Source organism: Aulonocara sp. 'chitande type north' Nkhata Bay, linkage group LG1 (assembly GCF_057382095.1).
Source record: "Aulonocara sp. 'chitande type north' Nkhata Bay isolate Kocher_YH1m ecotype deep benthic linkage group LG1, A_spYH_male_GT1.1, whole genome shotgun sequence".
Taxonomy (NCBI): Eukaryota; Metazoa; Chordata; class Actinopteri; order Cichliformes; family Cichlidae; genus Aulonocara; species Aulonocara sp. 'chitande type north' Nkhata Bay.
This window is the reverse complement of record NC_141344.1, coordinates 31,313,283-31,332,605: the sequence shown is the minus strand read 5'-3', so window position 1 is coordinate 31,332,605 and position 19,323 is coordinate 31,313,283. Positions and strand designations below refer to the sequence as shown.

General features: G+C 39.6%; 1 protein-coding gene across 4 annotated transcripts in view; it reads right to left on the bottom strand.

Annotated features, from left to right (window-relative positions):
* tspan4a (tetraspanin 4a) overlaps nt 1-19,323 on the bottom strand; it is a 188,745-nt gene that overhangs the window by 22,130 nt on the left and 147,292 nt on the right. For all 4 annotated transcript variants that reach the window (XM_086293607.1, XM_086293616.1, XM_086293588.1 and 1 more), the window contains one exon: nt 1,078-1,179. In XM_086293607.1, coding sequence (XP_086149733.1) covers nt 1,078-1,179 — 102 coding nt within the window. The remainder of the gene's footprint in view (nt 1-1,077; nt 1,180-19,323) is intronic.

Below are 19,323 nucleotides of genomic sequence, written 5' to 3'. Positions count from 1 at the left end.
CGTGCTCTAGCATTTTCAGGCAGCGGTTCATTCAGGCAGATTCTTCTTATGGCATGATCCAGCGTGCAGGAAGAAAATCAAATGTGCGCATTTACACCTACACGTATAAACACACCTGGATTTGCATACAGTATTTGCATAGCAATAGATTTCTTTGTCATCATTTATGTCTTATCAGTCACCACGCACACACACATTCACAGGTAAACACGCACTAGACACACGTATACACACCAACACAGAGCAGAGCCAAACAACCAGCATGCACCGCACATTTACTAATGGTGCAAAACTACAAGCCATAACACAGGATCTGTGATGTAAAAAAAAGAAGGTCCAAAGAGCCCCTAAGTCTGCGATCTATCATTTGATGTCTCCCAAACGCATTTTCTAACAGCAGCATCCGTCCTCTGCAATCCTTAATTCCAAATCTGTGTTTTTCACATTGTGTTTTCTTTGGAGAGATATATAGAGGAAGAAAACACATATATATATAAATATTGCAACAGGAAAATGCACATCAAAGTGAGAGCTGGAGACAAAGATTACCTCCGAGAGTCTATGATGTTTGCATTAATCTCTCTGAAAACATTTTACCACAGCATTTAAACCAGGAACGCTTTAAGTGTTTATTACTGTCAGCAGAGTCATTTCAAGACACGTCTTCTGGTGCCATTTCTCAGATTGGTGGTGTTTCTTTTATTAGCCGACTTATAAATGTCCAGATCCTATTAACGGCTAAAAGGATTGCAGTATTTTATTCGTATATTACCCTGAAAGGAGAAATGTAAAACGAAATGGTGTTTCCGCATTTCACTATTCACTTATAATTTAACGTGATCCCAGTGGCACAAAACCCCCCAAAACAAAACAAGAAAAAGAGACAGTGAAACTCTTCCAATAGCAAAGATAAGTACTATAACAATGAATAATGCAGTCAAAATGTCACAGATTCAAGCTTGTGTTGTTGTATTTACTATTATCGGCACAGTTATATTATTTCTTTTAAAGCAGTTAAATCTGAAATAGATGCATCCCAAAGCATCGCCTACTCCCTCCGGTGATCTCACAACTTACATCAGTTTGTACTATCATCCAGGCGTTGGTCAAACCCACGTTGCCCTCTGTGCCAAAGAGCTGCAGACCCTTCTTCAGATCTCTTTGGGCGTAGTGGTCAATCTGAGAACACAGGACAGGAAACGCGGTTATTTAAGGCAGGACAACAGGACAATTTACTTTAACAAAACTACTTTTTGCTACTGTGTGGGTGAGATGTTATAAAGGACATCTTCTCTATACATTTCAGAGCAGCTGGTTTCCATTTTCATCAGCGGAGGACAAATGTGATTTAAACTCAAGTGGCAACAAATAACCACAGACTCAGTTCTCATTTGGGAAAAGCACAATCTGTCAGGAGTGAACCAGAACAGAGTGTTTTTGATACCATATATTTTGATTTTGACTTGACGAAAGACAGTACTAAAATGTTTTTTATGAATATATATTGTTCTATTGTTTATCGCAGGTTTTCTATAATTAAACATACTTAAAATAGAGAAGAGAAGAAATTGCTCCGTTCTTTCATCAATGCATGAATGTGTCTTTGTCCCACTTATAAAGGCAGCAAGTATAGTAAAATAACACAGCTATAATTAGCAATCCACCTACATACATACATACTGAAAGCTTACAGCACGGAAATACTCAGTTCATCCTCAGCTACTGCGTATGTGAGTGGTGTGGTAAAATTACACATAAGGCGTCCTTTGGTATTGTAAAGTAAAACCCTTAATAAATGGGAAGGATTACTGGTGTGAAGTGATGCATTTTAACCTAAACCGCAATGTTTTTCCAAACCAAACACCAGACCTAAACTTAATCAGCTGATTAAAGCTACTTAGATTTAGGTTTAGATTCTCAAACAAGATAAGAATCATTGTTTTCTAGGTGATAAACCTGCAACGCCTATCACTCCTCCAACCTAATGTGGACTTAAAAAGGTCTACAAAAGGGGGGTATTATCTTATCAACCAATATTTCCATGGTTGTACCTTCTGGCATCAGTGCCAACAAACACCTTGGAGTGAGAAAAAAAGGTAATATTTAATAGGATGAAAACACATTGTCTAAAACTACTGACTGGTACTGACTGGGGGGTTATTGAATGTCAAGAAAAAGCTGTAATGTTTTAAAGAGTTTCATTTGAAGGCAAAAAGAGTGCTGTGCTCACAAGTTAAACATCTGCCTACGACGTAGCCTACAAAAGTGGTCAACAGTACGCCACAGCTTATGAATGACTGACTCTTCACTGATGACCACAGGTTACGTTATGAGCCAAGATGGCTACCATCTGCGAAGGATTCAGTCATATTTTCCTCGTCCCAACCTGCGTAACTCGTGCCTTTTGCTTTCTGTATGACAGTTTGAAGTAGAAAGTAGGAGGTTAATTTGGTTAATTTTCTACATGGATCACCCCTGTTGTATTTTGGTATGCTTGCTTTGTTTCTTTGTTTTTGCATGAGTCCCTAGACTGTCAAAAAAAGTTAGATTTAGGCACTAAAAAGTACTTGTTTAATTTTAAGAAATCATTGTGATTTAGCTTCAAATTTGTCACAACATTAACTATTTGTGAAAAAAATTGTCACGACAACCATCCATCAGTCATCTTAAACGATGGTGCCAGCAGGCTAAGCAGGGTATTCCAGAAGTCGTTCTCCACAGCAATACTTTCTGAGGCATTCCCAGATGAGGCACATAATCATCTGGCCTGGAGGGAGGCACATCCAAAGGGAGACTCTAGCACTTCACCTGAACTGGCTCCTTTCGACATGGATGAGCAGCACCTCGACTCTGAGGTCTCTCCAGATGTGCTTATCAGCCTATCTCTAAGGCTAAGCCGAGTCACACTAGAGAATAATTTGCTCAAGATTTTTTTTTGGTGAGCATCAGACCGTTGATGACTGATAAATCAAGAACTTTGTCTCTTAGCTTAGCTCCATTTTTAGTCTGCATGTCTCTCTGTCCCAACCCGATGGAGAACTCCACTGTTTTGCAGCAGAGAAAAACATTGGCATGCTACTGCAAGTAAGAACCACCAAACTAATGCTGTAACTTCATTATTTTTGATATGAGAGGACAGCTGGTGCACATCTCTGAGACACCAGTGGCTGTAGTGGCTGTAGTTTCTGAGACCGCTGGAATGATCCCACTTGTTTTCTAGTCTTGTTTGTTCACTATATTGATTGGACTGATTAAAGTGGTTAAACTGCTGCATGGTTAAAGGAAAAACATGATAGGAAATTATAGTTTATGGAAGACCGGTGTTGGTAGTTGCATGCTTTGAAGGAATATCACCACTAAACATCGTTTGGATACATGAACTTTGAGCACTGAGCTGCTGCAGTCAGATCCTCACTCTCAGGCTATATTCCACACCACTTTTCACATGATATTAAAAGTGATAAACTGTGGTCAGCAGTGAGAGGACTAGATTGGATTTGGACGGCAGACCACTGAGCTGGTGTTCGGTAAACAGGCTCCATGCGGGTTTAGTTTAGAAGGTCTGGCTTAGCAGAGTGAACCTAAACAAACAAGATAAAAACCCTGAACAAAATCAGCTTTTGCAGTGAGCTTTGAATCAAGAGAAAACAAACTGGGGGCGTGAACACAGTCACAGAGGTAAACATGATTAAATACCCTCAAGCCTTTGAAGTTCATAAAATCTGAAGAAAAAAGAGAGCATGTGCGCTATACACACTGCGGGCAAACAAAAACTCCAAAGCCGCTCAGCCTTATTTACACATTTAGATGGTGGACCCCATCAAACATCAATCACATTGATCTCCACTGACCTCGTGCTTTCCTACACAGTAGCCTTTTAGCATCTGCTTTGCTCCAGACACATAACCCTTACATCAAGCCTGACTCAAAGCACTCAGATACTCAGTGAACACGGTCTTCATTTGACCAAACGACATTTAAATGCTCAATGTGCTTTGCTCCATAGCTCTTCTGGCTTTCTGTGTGTTATTATATCAAATATGAGAATATTTTGCTCTCTCCACAGACAGTCTCTCCAGTTTGACATTTCCACGAGAAGAAAGTTATTTTAAATTGATGGCAAAATAGATAAGGGCCATACGTCAGTCTTTTAACGCTGTGCCTTCATCCAGCTGCATTTAGTGGCTGATTTTCTCCTTAAATACTGTCTGAAACTTGTTTAAAAATAGCAGAATGTCATCATAATCAAATGCAGATCCTATATTCGAGGATTCATTAAAGGTCATTAATGCCTGCTTGGCTGATGACTGTGTGAAGCTGTTTTATCAGTCTAGTGGCTGTGGGGGGGAGAGAAATGTGCCACTACCTCCGGAGCAATGAACCATGTGTTTTGCTTATAATCTCGTCATTGTCGTTTACAGTCACCCCTAACATCGACACAGATGCTATTTTCAGAATGTAGTAAAACACAAAGAGGCTAATGTTGTGGCCAAAAAATAAATAAATCAGCTCAAAGTGAAAGGACATGTGCATAAACAGTAAAACACGGTTAATGGTGACAGCTTAATATATTCACAGCGAAATTTTGCTCAGTAAATCTGTCACACACAGCTTTGTGTGGGGGTGGTGAGTATATACCAAATCCCCGAGTGCCAACAAGATACTTTACCAAAAATAATTACTTTCTTTTTTTTTTTTAATTAATTTATTTTTTAATATTATTTTCAAGTGAGCGCTGCACTCACAAATAGTCCCAGCTGTTTCTTGGTATGATCTTTTGGACCCCTTAACACATAACCATTATCTGTTACCATGGGGACAACAATGACAGAAGTGAAGTGCATTTTTATAATACTTAAAATTGTGACATCTTCACAAATTAAATGGGGAAAGCAGCCCATGCTCAGTTACTTGCTCCTGTCATGCAGTAAACTGCATCTTTTTTTCTTTTTTTTTTTGGAGTCTGCATTATGTTGTGTGGCAGAACTTAACTGGAAACGTTTGGTTTCACAACATGCGTTTTCCATCTGGCCTCTCTCATTCAGCCAGCATTCGATGTGTCCTCATCAGACAAGTGAACTTTACTGCTGACCTCTCATACAAGTGGAAATCTCAGAAAAAGAGAACAGCAAACCAACAGAGAAAAACAGAGTAAACCTTTACATTTAACATTTTACCCCTGCAGAGCACACAGGATGCCCTAGTTCTGAGAAGTAGTAACAGAAGACCTCAAAAGACACTACCAGAAAGGAACTGCTCCTTCTAACTCAATAAGCTAAGAATTGCTCTGAAAGTACAAAAGTATTAAAAGCGAAACAGGGACACTAGGAAGGAGAAAATCTAGCAACAATCTGACAAACCTAAAGGCCTGAATTATTGTTGCCTCTAAATAATTCTGTTTCTAGGCCTCCTGATTTATTCTACTTTATCATTTATTTGGAGAGGACAGAGAAACGCCTGTTTCACGTAGTTCAAATGAATCAAATTTCTCCCTTTATTTTTTGCCCTGCTTTGGTCTCCTCCAAACCTCTATGTAACATGAGCATTTTGAGGCTACGATGTTTGACTTCCTGGTAGCAGATACCACACTGTTCTTTTGGATTTTTGCAGCATTTCTTGAAGACCACAGCTTTCAGTTGATGATAAGAAAATAACAGAATGATTCACACGGCAACAAAAATGAAAAGTGGGAACAGTTATAAGCAAAAGAAAAAGACACAAAATAACATTATATTTTAAAAAAAGGAATAAACGGCTTATATTTCACAGGGATAAAGACATAAAAAATACACAATGGACATCAGTCGCGCCTTCTTCGAGGTGTAGTGATACAAATATACCAACAGACCAATTATAGCTTCGCTCACCACAGGTGTGCAATAATATTTACATCAATCATTTTCTTTAGTTTCCAGGGTCAATGGTCTGTTTCTCTAGCCTTTAAGCGCGTCACCCAGGAAGTACATAGTAGTTTTTTTTTAAATACTAATATTCACATACTAAGAAATACTACCAAAAAACAAGAATTAGAGCAAAATTTGTAATATATAAGTACCAACAGTGTTGTCTTCACCTCCTCCAGTTGACCCACAACTTTACACAGCACCACTGCAGATGTCAGACAGTAAAAAACACATGGATCCATTGCAGAAAAATCTTAAACCTGCATTTTATCTTAAAAAAGCATGGTAGAAACCATTGATGTAGGCTCATGTCTTCAAAACTGGGTGATATAACGATAGCAACATCGACCTTTGATACCATCTATGGGTATGTATGATGCAGCTAGGCAGCAAACGTTATCAGTCCTGCTAATCTGTAACAGACAGCGTTTATTTATCAGGATAACAAAAGAATTTGTTTCTAAAAACATCAGGATTCGCTTAAAGTCCCAGTCTGAATCTGAGAAAGGTCTGCCAGCAACTAGGCCTGTCTTACCCGCTCTGTTTGATCAGCAATAAAAATAAGAAGCCTATTTGCCAGAAGCACAGCACTACCTTTGACAAGCTTACAATATTGTTGTCTATTCTGTTTTTCATTTCGCGTACTCTCTAAGAGAATACCTGCCATATATACTGTGTGTATATACACACCTTACAGTATTGTTACTGCATTTTTCGATAAAAAATCATCAAAATGACAAAAACAGCAACTCCAACTGTACCAAGTTGCTGACAATAAATGCTCTGATAACCAGAAGCGATGAAGTAAGAAAACATTAAGAATGTGAACAAAGGAGTTCAGTGAGATGTGCCACTTAAAATGACTGATTCTCTTATTTCTGATTTATTTTTTTTGAACAGGCAGTTTCCTAATATTGTTCATTTGGGTGTTTCCTTAATAATTGGTGGCATCCTTCTCTGCAAATGACATTGCTCAGTCACAATTAGACGCTGCATTAGGATCCGTAAACACGTAAAAAAAAAAAAATCGTAATTCGGATGCCTCAAAGATATGAAGATGAAAGAGAATTCTGAATGAAAAGAAAAATGACAACAGATGTAATTTCTTGCAACAATAAAGAAGCGCTGATTTCTAAATAAACTGGTGCCACAAGCTACAACATGACATCACAACAACAATGTCTAAAGTGATGTAAGAATCCAGCGCACGGGGCCTTTATGTCCCATTTGAGTGGACTGAAGTGAGCTGTGAGTCATCTGAAGAGCTGCAAATTAAAATAAAAAGAGAGGGGAAAGAAAAAGAGAAAACTTTTTATTCAAATTAGCATTTTTTTTTTTCTAAGTAGGTCATTAGTAAAGAGGGACTCTGGTTAAAGTTAGTCAAGCAGAGAGTGCACAAGCCACAGCTGCACTTTTAGCTTGGTATTGATGTTGTCCTCAGTACTTGGGTCGCCCTTTGACTACACCAGTCGAGTCAAGGATGGGCCATCAATAATTTATATGGCAGCAATACAAGGAGAGATAAGAGATGTATATTGGGAGGAGAGCAGACACAAGATGAGCCAGAAAGATGTGGATTTGAAAAAGAGAAGCGAGATGAAGGCAGGCAAGATATTGGGTGCAGGAAAAAAGTAAACATGGGAAAAGAGGGAGAGAGAATGAGCCAAAAGGGCACAGCACAGGTTAGAATGTGTGCAACGCAAATACACTGTGGGGAAGATGAAGTGGTTATATGACTGTTGGACTCTGGATGGCAGGCAATACAGGAAGCAAAGAAAAGCTTTCCATCAGTGACAGCCCAGGAGAAAGAAATACAAGACAGGGATTTCAGAGGAGGGGAAATAATGACAAGAGAAATGCCTCAATTCACTTGCTCCCTCCAAACAGTGGATATCCATTACCTGTGCCATGAGGGGGAAGACAGAGTCAGAATGCAAAAAAAATAAATGATAAAGGCACTAATAAAAAAGGAGGAAAGATCAATGATAAAAGTCCCCAGGGATTTCCTATGGCCACGTTATTTCACTCTAAGATGCCAAACTGCATAAAAAATGCCCTACTTTATCTTCCACAATGACATTACTTATTCTAAAAAAGAAGAATTTCAGCTTCACTGATCAAAGTATAAGCTGTGGACTTGAAATCTGGAAGTCATAGTGACTCTAGTAGCTTCATACCTCAGGACCATCCCAAATGCAGGTTCTATTAGTTATGTTTCAATTGTTTCATGTCGGTGTGATTTAGTAACCTGTTGGTCTCTGCATTGTTGGCATGTGCCTAAATGTTCCACAGTATTTCTTCCTTCCTCACCTATCGACTCCCCCTAAACTCACTGGCAAAGGCTTGTTTACTCCAAATACTTCCATTTTATCCTTCTGAAAAGGGAGTCCAAATTACATTCCCAGGACCAGTGTTGGTCAAGTTATTTGAAAAAAGTAATCAGTAACTAATTACTGATTACTTCCCCAAAAAAGTAATCCCGTTACTTTACTGATTACTTATTTTCAAAAGTAATTAGTTAATTAGTTACTTAATTACTTTTTAAAAACACGATTTACAACCTGAAGAGGTGATAAAGCGATAGATCTCTCAGCCCAATTCTACTTTTTCTACATAATCCATCATACAAAATGTAATCAAATGGAAAAGTCTCTTTTTAAAACTTGTTTTACTTTATGCATCAAGCAAAAATGTAATTATATGCAACATTCACTGACTGGAAGAAATTTGTTTAACATTTAAACCTATTTTCTGCACATTCCAGCACATAAATTTTTTTTTTTTTTGTGTTTACACTCACTCTTTCAAATAGATGCAAGTAAAACACAGCAGAAAATAAATAAAGTCAAAGACTAGCAGTCCTTTTGCTCTATTTTCACCTGTAAAGCAGGAGTAGGGTAGGCGGAGGTTTACCCTGGTGCAGGTGTGCCGCAGCGGTCAGTGGAAGGATACGGCAGTTTCTCTGTGAATTTCCCATTATGTGGTAGCGCACTCGGAGCTTGCTTGGAAGTTTAGGGGGGGTTTTTCGCTGTAAAAAGAAGTTTTCTTCCCACGCACGATGGACGCTAATGTTTTTGTCACTTTTTATGGAATCAAACTTAAAGTAAGGTCAGTACTTCCACGCTTTAAACGCTGCACGCTCATACTCTCTCCAGTAATCGATATGTGATCCACTGTTGATCTGCACACAGCTGTTGTCACAAACGTCGCACTCGCTTACGTCACTGTCATGAGACATTCTCGCAAAAAAAATCACGGTTTTAGTAACGCAGTAACGCAGCGTTCCTACGGGAAAGTAACGGTAATCTAATTACCGTTTTTGCAATAGTAATCCCTTGCTTTACTCGTTACTCGAAAAAAGTAATCTGATTACAGTTACTGCCCATCTCTGCCCAGGACATCCATCAAAAATGAGCCAAAGTCAGGTTTTCCAGAGCATTTCTTTTGACTCCAGAAGAACTTGCTTCCCCTAGAATATGAGCTTAAATCAAAGCGTTACACTGCATTTCGAAAAGGGTTTATAGGGAGATGCTGTCCTTCTGAAGAATCGGTTTACGTTTTGTCTGTGCCTCGGGACAGATTGCTCAATATTGTAGGCAACCTTCTTCTCAAGCGCGAAAGCCAGCAACCAGGACACGCAGGTCTCACATTTAAAGCTGCTGACTGAGTTTTTCTTGTGTCCAGGGAAGCAGTGATGACATATGTTAATTATTAAAGCGGGTGGCAAGCCCCTTTAAGTGACTAATCTCTGTCCTTAGCTGAGGCAAATCAAATACAGCCCCAGCTCTTTTCCATCCACTGCTTCTAATCAGTTCCTGATTAACACTTGGCAAACTTGGCAAACGAGTAGACAATCAATGCCACTCTCAGAAAGCAGCGAAGCAGTGGAATCAAGGTTTTGAAGGATGATACTTTAACAGCTTCAATCATGGCATTAGGCGTTAATACAAGATGCTGCACAATGAAATTCAACTGATATATAGGCATTCCTCTGGTGCCTGGTTTCAGCGTTGATGTTCTAAAAAACCATGTGAAACTATTCTGATGTGCAGCTGAATATCTCTTAAAGCCTTTTGCCTGCAGCTATTGACAGCAAACAGAAGCATTTTTCTGAAGCTGTCATCCAGTGCCTTCAATCTGTCCTTAACAGTTTTACATCACAGAACTATTCTGATCCTTTTTCCTGAGGTCTTATCACCTTTTAGCTGCTGCATTTCCTTCACTATAGTTCAGAAAGCCTGCTGTGTCTAAACAGAGTGCACACAGTGTTCGCACTGACGTCACGCCTTTGCCATTGTGACTCATCACAATCAAACAGATAATGATGAAAAAATAATAACTTCTCTGGAGCACTGACTCTGAGCCTCACAGGTGGATACTGTAGTCGAGGTTGGGTTATTGAAATGCTGCATGCACAGCACCAGCAGCATCAACAAGGAAAAGCTTTCAGGTCAGCATTGTGGCAGCAAAAGAGAGCAGCACAAATGCCTTTTATATGTGCTTCGGTGAGAGGTGCATGTGCAGGCTGACTGCTGCGGCTATTATAAGTTGGTCTTGTTTGCTGAGGCTTTGACTCTTTTGTTTATTTAAAAAAAGTCATTAATTATTTAAATGACAAAAGTTGCAAAGAACACAGCTAATTTAGCCATGTCTGTATAATACTAAGCTTTGGCATCCCAGTTACTCTGGTACGTTGGATTGTTTATTCTAAGATTCAGCCGTAGGATAGCTCATTTTATGTGTTCCAGACAGGAACAGCCAGTGACAGACTGCAGCAAGAATTTCAAATTTAAAAAAAAAAATGCTGAGGCAATGATTGATACAAACCCCTGGTAGAAATTGTGCTGAGAATTTTAAAATCTGAATACACCATCCATCCATCTATCTATATAATACTTTTTGCTTCAAACTGCCTTATATCTGTGATCACACTAATTTAAAAAGGTGCTGGAAACAAATCACAGAGCTGCTGCAGATTTGCTGGCTTCACCTCCATGATACCAACCTGATGCGACTTGAATCCATCCCATTGAGAACTGGTGACAGTGGAGGCCATCTGAGTACAGTGAACTCATTGTGATGTTCAAGAAACCAGTTTAAAATGATTTGAGCTTTGTGACGCGCTGTGTTATTGTGCTGGAAGCAGCCATCGGAAAATGGGTACCCTGTGGTCAGTAAGGACATGGTACTCAGGTAGGCTGTGGCATTTAAACGATGCTCAGTTGGTACTAAAGTGTTAAAGAAAATATCACCATCACAAACCTAATCCGTCAATACAGGCAGGTTGAATTTTATGATCCCACCCCCATTCTCTGCGGCCTGCTGGAGCGGGGGGGGCTAGTAGGAGGAGTTGGCCGTCCGACTGCGGTCTGGGGTGTGGGGCCTCCCTGCTGCTGCGGAGTCGGGGTGGTCTGCCTCTCCCCACCGCAGGGAAAAGGGTAACACCACCTGGGTCTGGGTGCAATTCCCCCCTCCAGGGGCAAGGGTACCTAGACCCGGTTTGTAGAGTACGCTTGGGGAGTGTGATTGTGTGTACAGCGTCTCTTTATGTCTGTCTCCACGTTGGTTGAGTGTGGAGTGAGTGCATATGAGAGCATGAGGGTGGGAATGGATGTTTGTGTCTGTGTGTGCCTGTATGTCTGTGTCTATATGTCAGGTTGGGTATCAGACGCCACCTCTCTGGGGACACCTCAGGCCCTCCAAGGTTTGGAGGCCTATCTCCACCCACCACCACTTCCCCTGCCGGTGGCGGACTCCCTCAGGTGTCGGTGTGTTGGTGGTTCTTTGTGTCTGGGGGTGGGCGTCCGGGTACACACCGGCTCACTCCTTGGCGGCCGCTTGTCGGGGCCTGGGGCCTGGGGCTCGCTCGGGCCCCTTTGGAGGTGGGGTGCCCCCGGCCTCTCGGCCTGGGGCTCGGTCACTCAGGCGCAGCTGGGGGCCGGCGGAGCTCACGGGCGTGTCACTGCAACTCCCCCTGACTTCTGCTCCGCGGCTGCTGCCCTCATCTGGGACTCTCCTCAGCTCTTACTGGAACAGTGGCGCGGCTGCCCCTCTGTTGGTCTTCCATGGTCTCTTGTGTTCTGGGGGCCTCTGGATGTCTGGAGTTTTGATCTCCTCCATACCCGCTTCACACCCTGGAGGACGGGGCTGTGGCCCCCCCACACTCCCTAGCAGATCATTACATGGAGAAACCTTTGGAATGCAAGCATGCTGATCCACACAGGTATGCACACATGGGTATTCACAGACGTGGACTAAAGCTTTCTTGGCTGCTGCCTCAAAGCACACTGTGCGCTGTCTATCTTGCGTGCTGCACAATATCGTTTATTATTTAGTAAATATTGATATCTATGACTAGCTAGTTTATTGTGATGGTGCTTTGTTTTCTCTATTATTATGTTGCTCTTTGTTGTTTGCTGTCTCCTCTGTTTGTTTTTTTTGTTTGTTTGTTTTTTTTTTCTCCATACAGGTGACCCAGGAGTTCTTTTTTTTTTCTCTCTCTCTCTTCCCCCCCCTTCTCACCGTCTCTTCTCCCCTTTGGTTTTCTTTCTTTCTCTCCCCCTCTTTCTCTCATTCATTCCCCCTGTCCTATTTATTTAAAAAAAAAAAAAAAAAAAAAAAAAAAAAGACAAAGGATGAACTGAAGCTCTGCCATCACGTAATGTCGCATACTGCTGTTTCTGATGTCATTTAGAAAAAACAGTTTAAAATGATTTGAGCTTTGTGACGCGCTGTGTTATTGTGCTGGAAGCAGCCATCGGAAAATGGGTACCCTGTGGTCAGTAAGGACATGGTACTCAGGTAGGCTGTGGCATTTAAACGATGCTCAGTTGGTACTAAAGTGTTAAAGAAAATATCACCATCACAAACCTAATCCGTCAATACAGGCAGGTTGAATTTTATGATTTCACGTTGTTTACAACAATTTCTGAACTTACCATTCGAAAGTTACAGCAGAAATCGAGACTCATCCAATTGCTGAATGTTTTTCTAATCTTCTGTTGTCACGGTTTGTTGAGCCTGTGTGAATTGTGGCCTCAGTTTCCTGTTCTGATCTGACAGGAGTGACCGGGTGGGTGCTGCGGCCCAGTGGATCAGCAGTAAACCAGTAATTTGTGACATACTCACACCAGTCTTTCTAGCACCAACAAGCATGCCGCATCCAAAGTCACTTTAATCACATTATACCTCATTCTGATGCTCGTGTTGAAATCCAGCAGGCTGTCTTCATCATGTCGACATGATTACCCATATAAACATTGCTGCTGTCATGTGATTGGCTGAATAGATATTGACGGTAACAATCTTTATTCATTAAAAAAAGGTGACATCTTTTAGGGACAGATTCCTCCATACTCTAGGGCAAGGGTTGGCAACCTTTAACACCCAAAAAGCCATTTGGACCCAGTTTCCATGGAAAAGAAAACACTGGGAGCCACACATACTTTTTTGCATGTAAAATGAAGACAACACTGTACATATATGTATGTTATCTTACTTTTCTCCATACTTGGCCTACCTGGGGTTGAAAGGTATTTTAAATGACACATTTTTTAATTTCATTCAAACTGTGAGTCTTTGGAACAAAACTCCTTTACATTGTGTGCTTTTTATTCGTACTGTTGGATTTCCATTTCCATTATAATCATGTCTTGAAAAAGAGTTGTTTAGTGTGACTTTTGGAATTGATTGGGGGAGGTAAGCTGCACAAATTTGCCCAAACTAATTTGCATCTTAAAAATATTTTTAATCTGACAACCAGCCAGATTGGGCAATTTTCATGTTTTTTCAGCACAGCCCAAATGAGTTTTTCTAAACAAGCCTAGTAATGTCACACTTTGTGCCACTGTGATTTTTCCAACAAAATAAACTCTCACACTATCAGAGCGCACACCCAGCTCTATATGTTGTCCTAAAGAGCCAGTGAAGCCTTTGTAATATCACAGATGTTCACCTGAGGCTAACAGTGCTCAGAGGGATTGTAAACCTTTGCAAGAAGCCTTTTTGGATTTTATGATAAAACCCCTCAACTGACACTGTTTTATCAGACACGAGGTGAAATACTCTCTACAGATAAGTAACCACACTTAGTTTCTATTTTTCAATCCATAACACCAGAACCACTGATGTAGGCATTGCATGTACCTAAGACATTAGGCTAGCTCTTACTGTGCTGCATCTTAAGAAAATAAATATATAATCTGAGGCAATAAAATATACCTAGGAGTCCAACTTCAAGTAGGCTTGAACTTGTTGAATTAACAGGAAGGAAAAATGTAGTTCAACTGAGAGGTGAAACTGAAATTAGAATCCCTCTGATGTGCAGGCATGACTTGAAGCATAAAAATGATGCACCGATAGAGCAGGAAAAAAACTAGGTTTAAAGACGTAAAAACACATACGCAATCAGTCACGTTGACTTTCAGATTCTTTTGCCCCGTCTTTTACCTCAGAGTAGAAACACGCTGTCCTGTTATGTAAACTCTGATGAAACCAGGTTTCTTCAGTGTAAAAAGAATTCTTGAGGAGACTGAGATGTAAGTTGTAGAATAATTTACTGTGTTAACTCGGTACTAAGCAGAACTGGGGCAATCACACGGTTTTCCACCTCATATTCTGAGACTATCCTTCCACTGGGACCATTTGAACATAGTTCAGACAAATATTCTGTTCATCCTCTCATTCAGATAGGATACTTCCTAAACTTTTTCCTTTGGCTCAGCTTTCTGACTTTCATCTGCCTGCAAACACAAGTAAACACACTCTAGGCAGGTGCCAGAGAAAGGGTTCAAGGTCACCAATACAGACAGGCACCCTAAAGAGGTATTGCTATAGTGCAGAGCCCCTAGACTTAACCCTAGACCTTTTGTTAAAATCCCCATCCTGCCATACTTTACTTGTGGATGTTGATAATGTTGGTAGTGGTTTATGAATGTAATACATGGAGACCCTATTTACAAATCAAAAAACACTCCATCTTTTTTGCTTGTTTTTAGGAATAAAACTCCTCATTATGTTAATTTTGTCCTTATTAGAATCCTCAATTATAAAGCACCGTGATATAAATGCAACATTCTTCATCATATCGGGTTTCAATTACAAGTTGACGAGATTTAAGTATATTTTTGCCTTTTGCCTGATTGCAATTCAAATTACCTATAATAACCATGTTTGGAATTCCTCAACATCATCTGCAGTAATCAAACTGCATATTCCCCCGCTGCACTTATTCCGCACTCCACAAACAAATGTCTTGTCGGTTTGCCGATCATCTCAATTTGTCTCTCATATAAACATCGCCCTGACGTGGGTGTATTTTAGTAACTTGATTAGCCAGGGGTGTTTACTTAATTGCATTACTGCAGTCGGCATGAAATGAAAATTTCTCACGCTTGAACTGTATTCTGACAGCGGTGTGGCATTTTGATATCTTGACAAGCTAAAATGTTTTGATGGCTGATGCCAGAACAGTAATGATGTGGAAAAAGTGGAGCTATCACACGTTAAACAGGGTTTCAGTGGGTTTCATGTACCGTAGATTCCTTTACTGCATGAACGGTTGCTCTTTAGCTGTATATGAAGTACGGTAGATTGTTTACAAGCGGATACATTTTCTCTCTCCCTCCCCGTATCAAGTTATTTCCCAATTTTTCACGTTAAGGCGAACAAAACTGGAACATGGCCAAGAAGACGAGACACTGATGTGAGAGCGCCTGACAGCAGAAACAGGTGCTGGATCTCATGAGAAATGATGCGTGTCAGCAAAATTTACCACGATCCATTCTCTCGCTGGAAAAACTAGATATTAATTTCAAACCCAACCAACAAGATGAAAGGTGTTTCACTTCATTGTTCACAGAGGCATGAAAGTTCACTTAGGATTATTTAATAATGCTTTGCTTTAACCCATCTATTTAGCACATGAATGATTTACAACACAATATATTGCAGCTATGGGTACATAGGAAATGTGTTCAGCAAATTTGTATGGACCATCTGTTCTCTGTAGTCTTTAGAGGCTTGTAAAACAACCCTTAACCGTAGGCCTCCCTCTTAATGACACATTGTGATGCTGATTGCACCTATGCATTCATTCATTAAAAGAAGTAGTTTAAGTCGCTTATTTTTTTTTGAGTTGCTATAAACCTCTCCAATAACATTCGATTAACTTGAGTAAGCACAAAAACACCCCCTCTTTATTTTTTAATAAGAGAAAGGTAGGACTGGGTAGCACTATAATTCCTTTTCTTTGGATATGTATGAATAACATGGCATTGCTACTAATTGATTACACTGATGATTCTCTCCTGTATCTGTGCTAACATGAAGCTCAACCCAGCAACCCACTACACTCATGGTGTCACAGCTTTGCATTCTTAACAAAAACCAAAAACAAAGGAGTTTCCATGACAAACTCTCTCTGGCATGTACAGCGATAAGAAAAAAGCATTTTGTACTTTTAAGTGGAGCCTGACTTGTTCCTCAAAAATAGTTCAATCAACTGAAAAAGGCCAAAAGACTAAACCATCCTATGAACTGAAACATAAAAACATAAACCAAAAGTACAACTTACATTTTAAAACTTAACACATTGCAGACTGACAGTAACAGCCTATTTAGTCCATCACAGGCATGATTGAAATTAGGGCAGTTGCCAATGTCTACGTTTACTACTTTGCTTGGCTACTGTGACAAACTGCACCCCATTCGCACACTGTCAGGGAATCTTTCTGGCAGCTTAATGGTTAATAAATAAATGATTGGTTTCCAGATTTTGTATTTTTTTTTTATTTTTTGATGTGTGCACTATTCCTCTGCAGGCCTCAACTACAGCCTGGTTTCCTAAATTGACACTCGTTCATGAAAGCTTTGAGAATATCTGACTTCCTCTGTCATCTGTTGTCTGATTAACTTCAGGATTTAAGTTTGGCATGACTTCATTTGGTAGTTAGCCCTGGGATCAATGGGAATAACACTGGTTTTTAAGCTATTTGATTGTAATCCAGTAAATATAGGAAAATTCTACCATCATTACCAAACCATGGAAAATGTTTAAGAGAATCCATCTCATTACTGTTTTTATATGCCAGTTTATTTTACTGTCAAAATAAAATGAAATGTAAGCTAAGTGGTTATGTACATTTATAAATGTAAATATGTACAACGGACATCAAAGTTTGACTGGAAATCAGTCAGTCAAGATCCACTGATTGAATCTATTCCAGTGATTTTAGTTATATCTCATAGTACCACATTTTTTTATTAGGTCTGATTGGATCTGTTCATTTGCATAAGGAAAAGGCATGAATTAATATTTATAAAGGATATTTAATATTACATGTTTTGTACATCAAGACTTTTTTCTACATCAGTGGCTCATGATTTAGCTGCTTGTTTCCAAACCATTAACTAATTGTTTGTCTGAGATTAACAGTCGCAAAAACATGTGGCCAGTATTTCATATTAAGCTTTTCGATGTTACAGTACAACAAGAAACAGGGACACTATTATATTTTAATGTTATATTTTAATGGCCAATACCCTTTTGATGTAGTGGGTAAGCCTGGCCATAGCTCTTTGTGACTTCCTTTTTACGATTGCATTAGCTCACCTTGACGGGTCCCAAAGTGCACAAGCGAATATGTAATTACTGCTACCCATGACAGACACCTACTGAGGAAATATCTCATCTTGCTCTTACCTCTTGAGTACCAACGTGTAGAGCTGAGGACACAAATGATCCTGACAGGATGAGCTACACTCTAGAATGATGCTCATGTTATGATGAAGCCACAGCAGAACAAAGCCCAAATCGCTTGCTTTTTATGCCGCTTATCGGCTTTTTTGATTTTACGAGAAGGCTGAACAAAACTCCTAAGAAGAGGCTTCATGCAGTCACCAAACATTACAGTAAATGACAATGAATGAAAGCTTTGTGATTCTGACAGCAGAAATACGTTTCTCAAATCCACTGGTGTTGCAGTTTTGTAATCGGGCATAATTACACAAGAAATTTGCTTGAATTCAATTTATTTTCCACAGATAACAGAAAAACAACTAAATGGAGAATTATGAATGAGGAAAGCAGTTCATATTAATGAAGTCTATAAAAAACAATCTGTTTATACCGTAAACAACTTAAAAAGCAAATTTTTAGTAGTGCAACTTTTTCATTGCTGAATTATGCAATCATCTAAATGCAGATCAGATTTGCATGATTTATATTTTTAGTGACAACATAAAGGCTTTAGTTATTTAAGTTCAGAGGATTTTAATAGAACATAACTGAATAAACAATAGTAGCACTTGTAGAGCTGTGTATTATATCATATGATTAGCAGTTCACCAAACTGCCTGTTTATTCCTCACCTTACTGAGAGCTGTGAAGTTTGTTGTTGTCATTGTTGTTGTTTTTTTTTGTCTGAACTTTCATTGTTAATCCCTCTAAGAGTATGGCTTCACAAGACAAGTTGCCTTTAATGGTCTTAAGAGATATACTCTTGACTTAAAGTTCTCACTATTATGTTAATTTTCCTTTCTCTCAACCCCTCAATTTAAATCTAAACTCCTAATGTCACTATTGTCGCATTTTCTTAGCAGAAGCAGACGGAGCACGCCGAGGTGAAATCATTCCAGCTGAAAAGTGAATATGATAAGTGTTCCTAAAAAAAGAACATCACAGGCTGATGACACAGAGCAGTTTAAGAGTATCTGAGAGCAGAGTTCTTCTTTTCATTTTAACTCATATATGTCAAAATGAAACATTTTTGCTACAGGGCCTTTGTTGCAGACTGTGTTTGAACTCAAAAATCCCAGCAGATGCAGAAGTCTGCTGGGTATCAGTGTTGGTGTCAAGCAGATATTGGATTTGAATCTTAAATCAAAGAGCATTCTTACTTCATAGATATGTCTATTTGATTGATTTCATTTCAGCCGCTCACACAGTAAAGGAGTCTGTGTGTGTCTCTGCACTCACAACCAAATATTGATATGTGGTGGTTTCATTCTGCAGTGGACGGCTGTAAAACCAATACAACTGTACAATCTACTGCAGTGTACAGGAAACTAATGTAATAAGCTTTCTAAATCAGTGTACACAAACAGCTTTTTCATTATTGATTGGTTAGGACGAGAGGTCCTATCAATATAGTTGTGCAACAGCTTTATATGGACCCTGGGGGTAACTTATCAAGAACCCGGAGGAGGAACGGCCAATAATTTGAATCACTTGTATTGACCTTTTCAGTGTTACCACTTTCCAGTGGTTGGTTTCCAAGTATTTACTCTATTACTTGCACTTTGGTTGAGACCTTTTAACACCCATTTCGCATGTCTGGAGATTAAAGTCTACAAACTGTTGCTTACAAACACCTCACATTATTCTCGATGCCTCCAACTTGAAGGTTCTTCCTGATCAGCA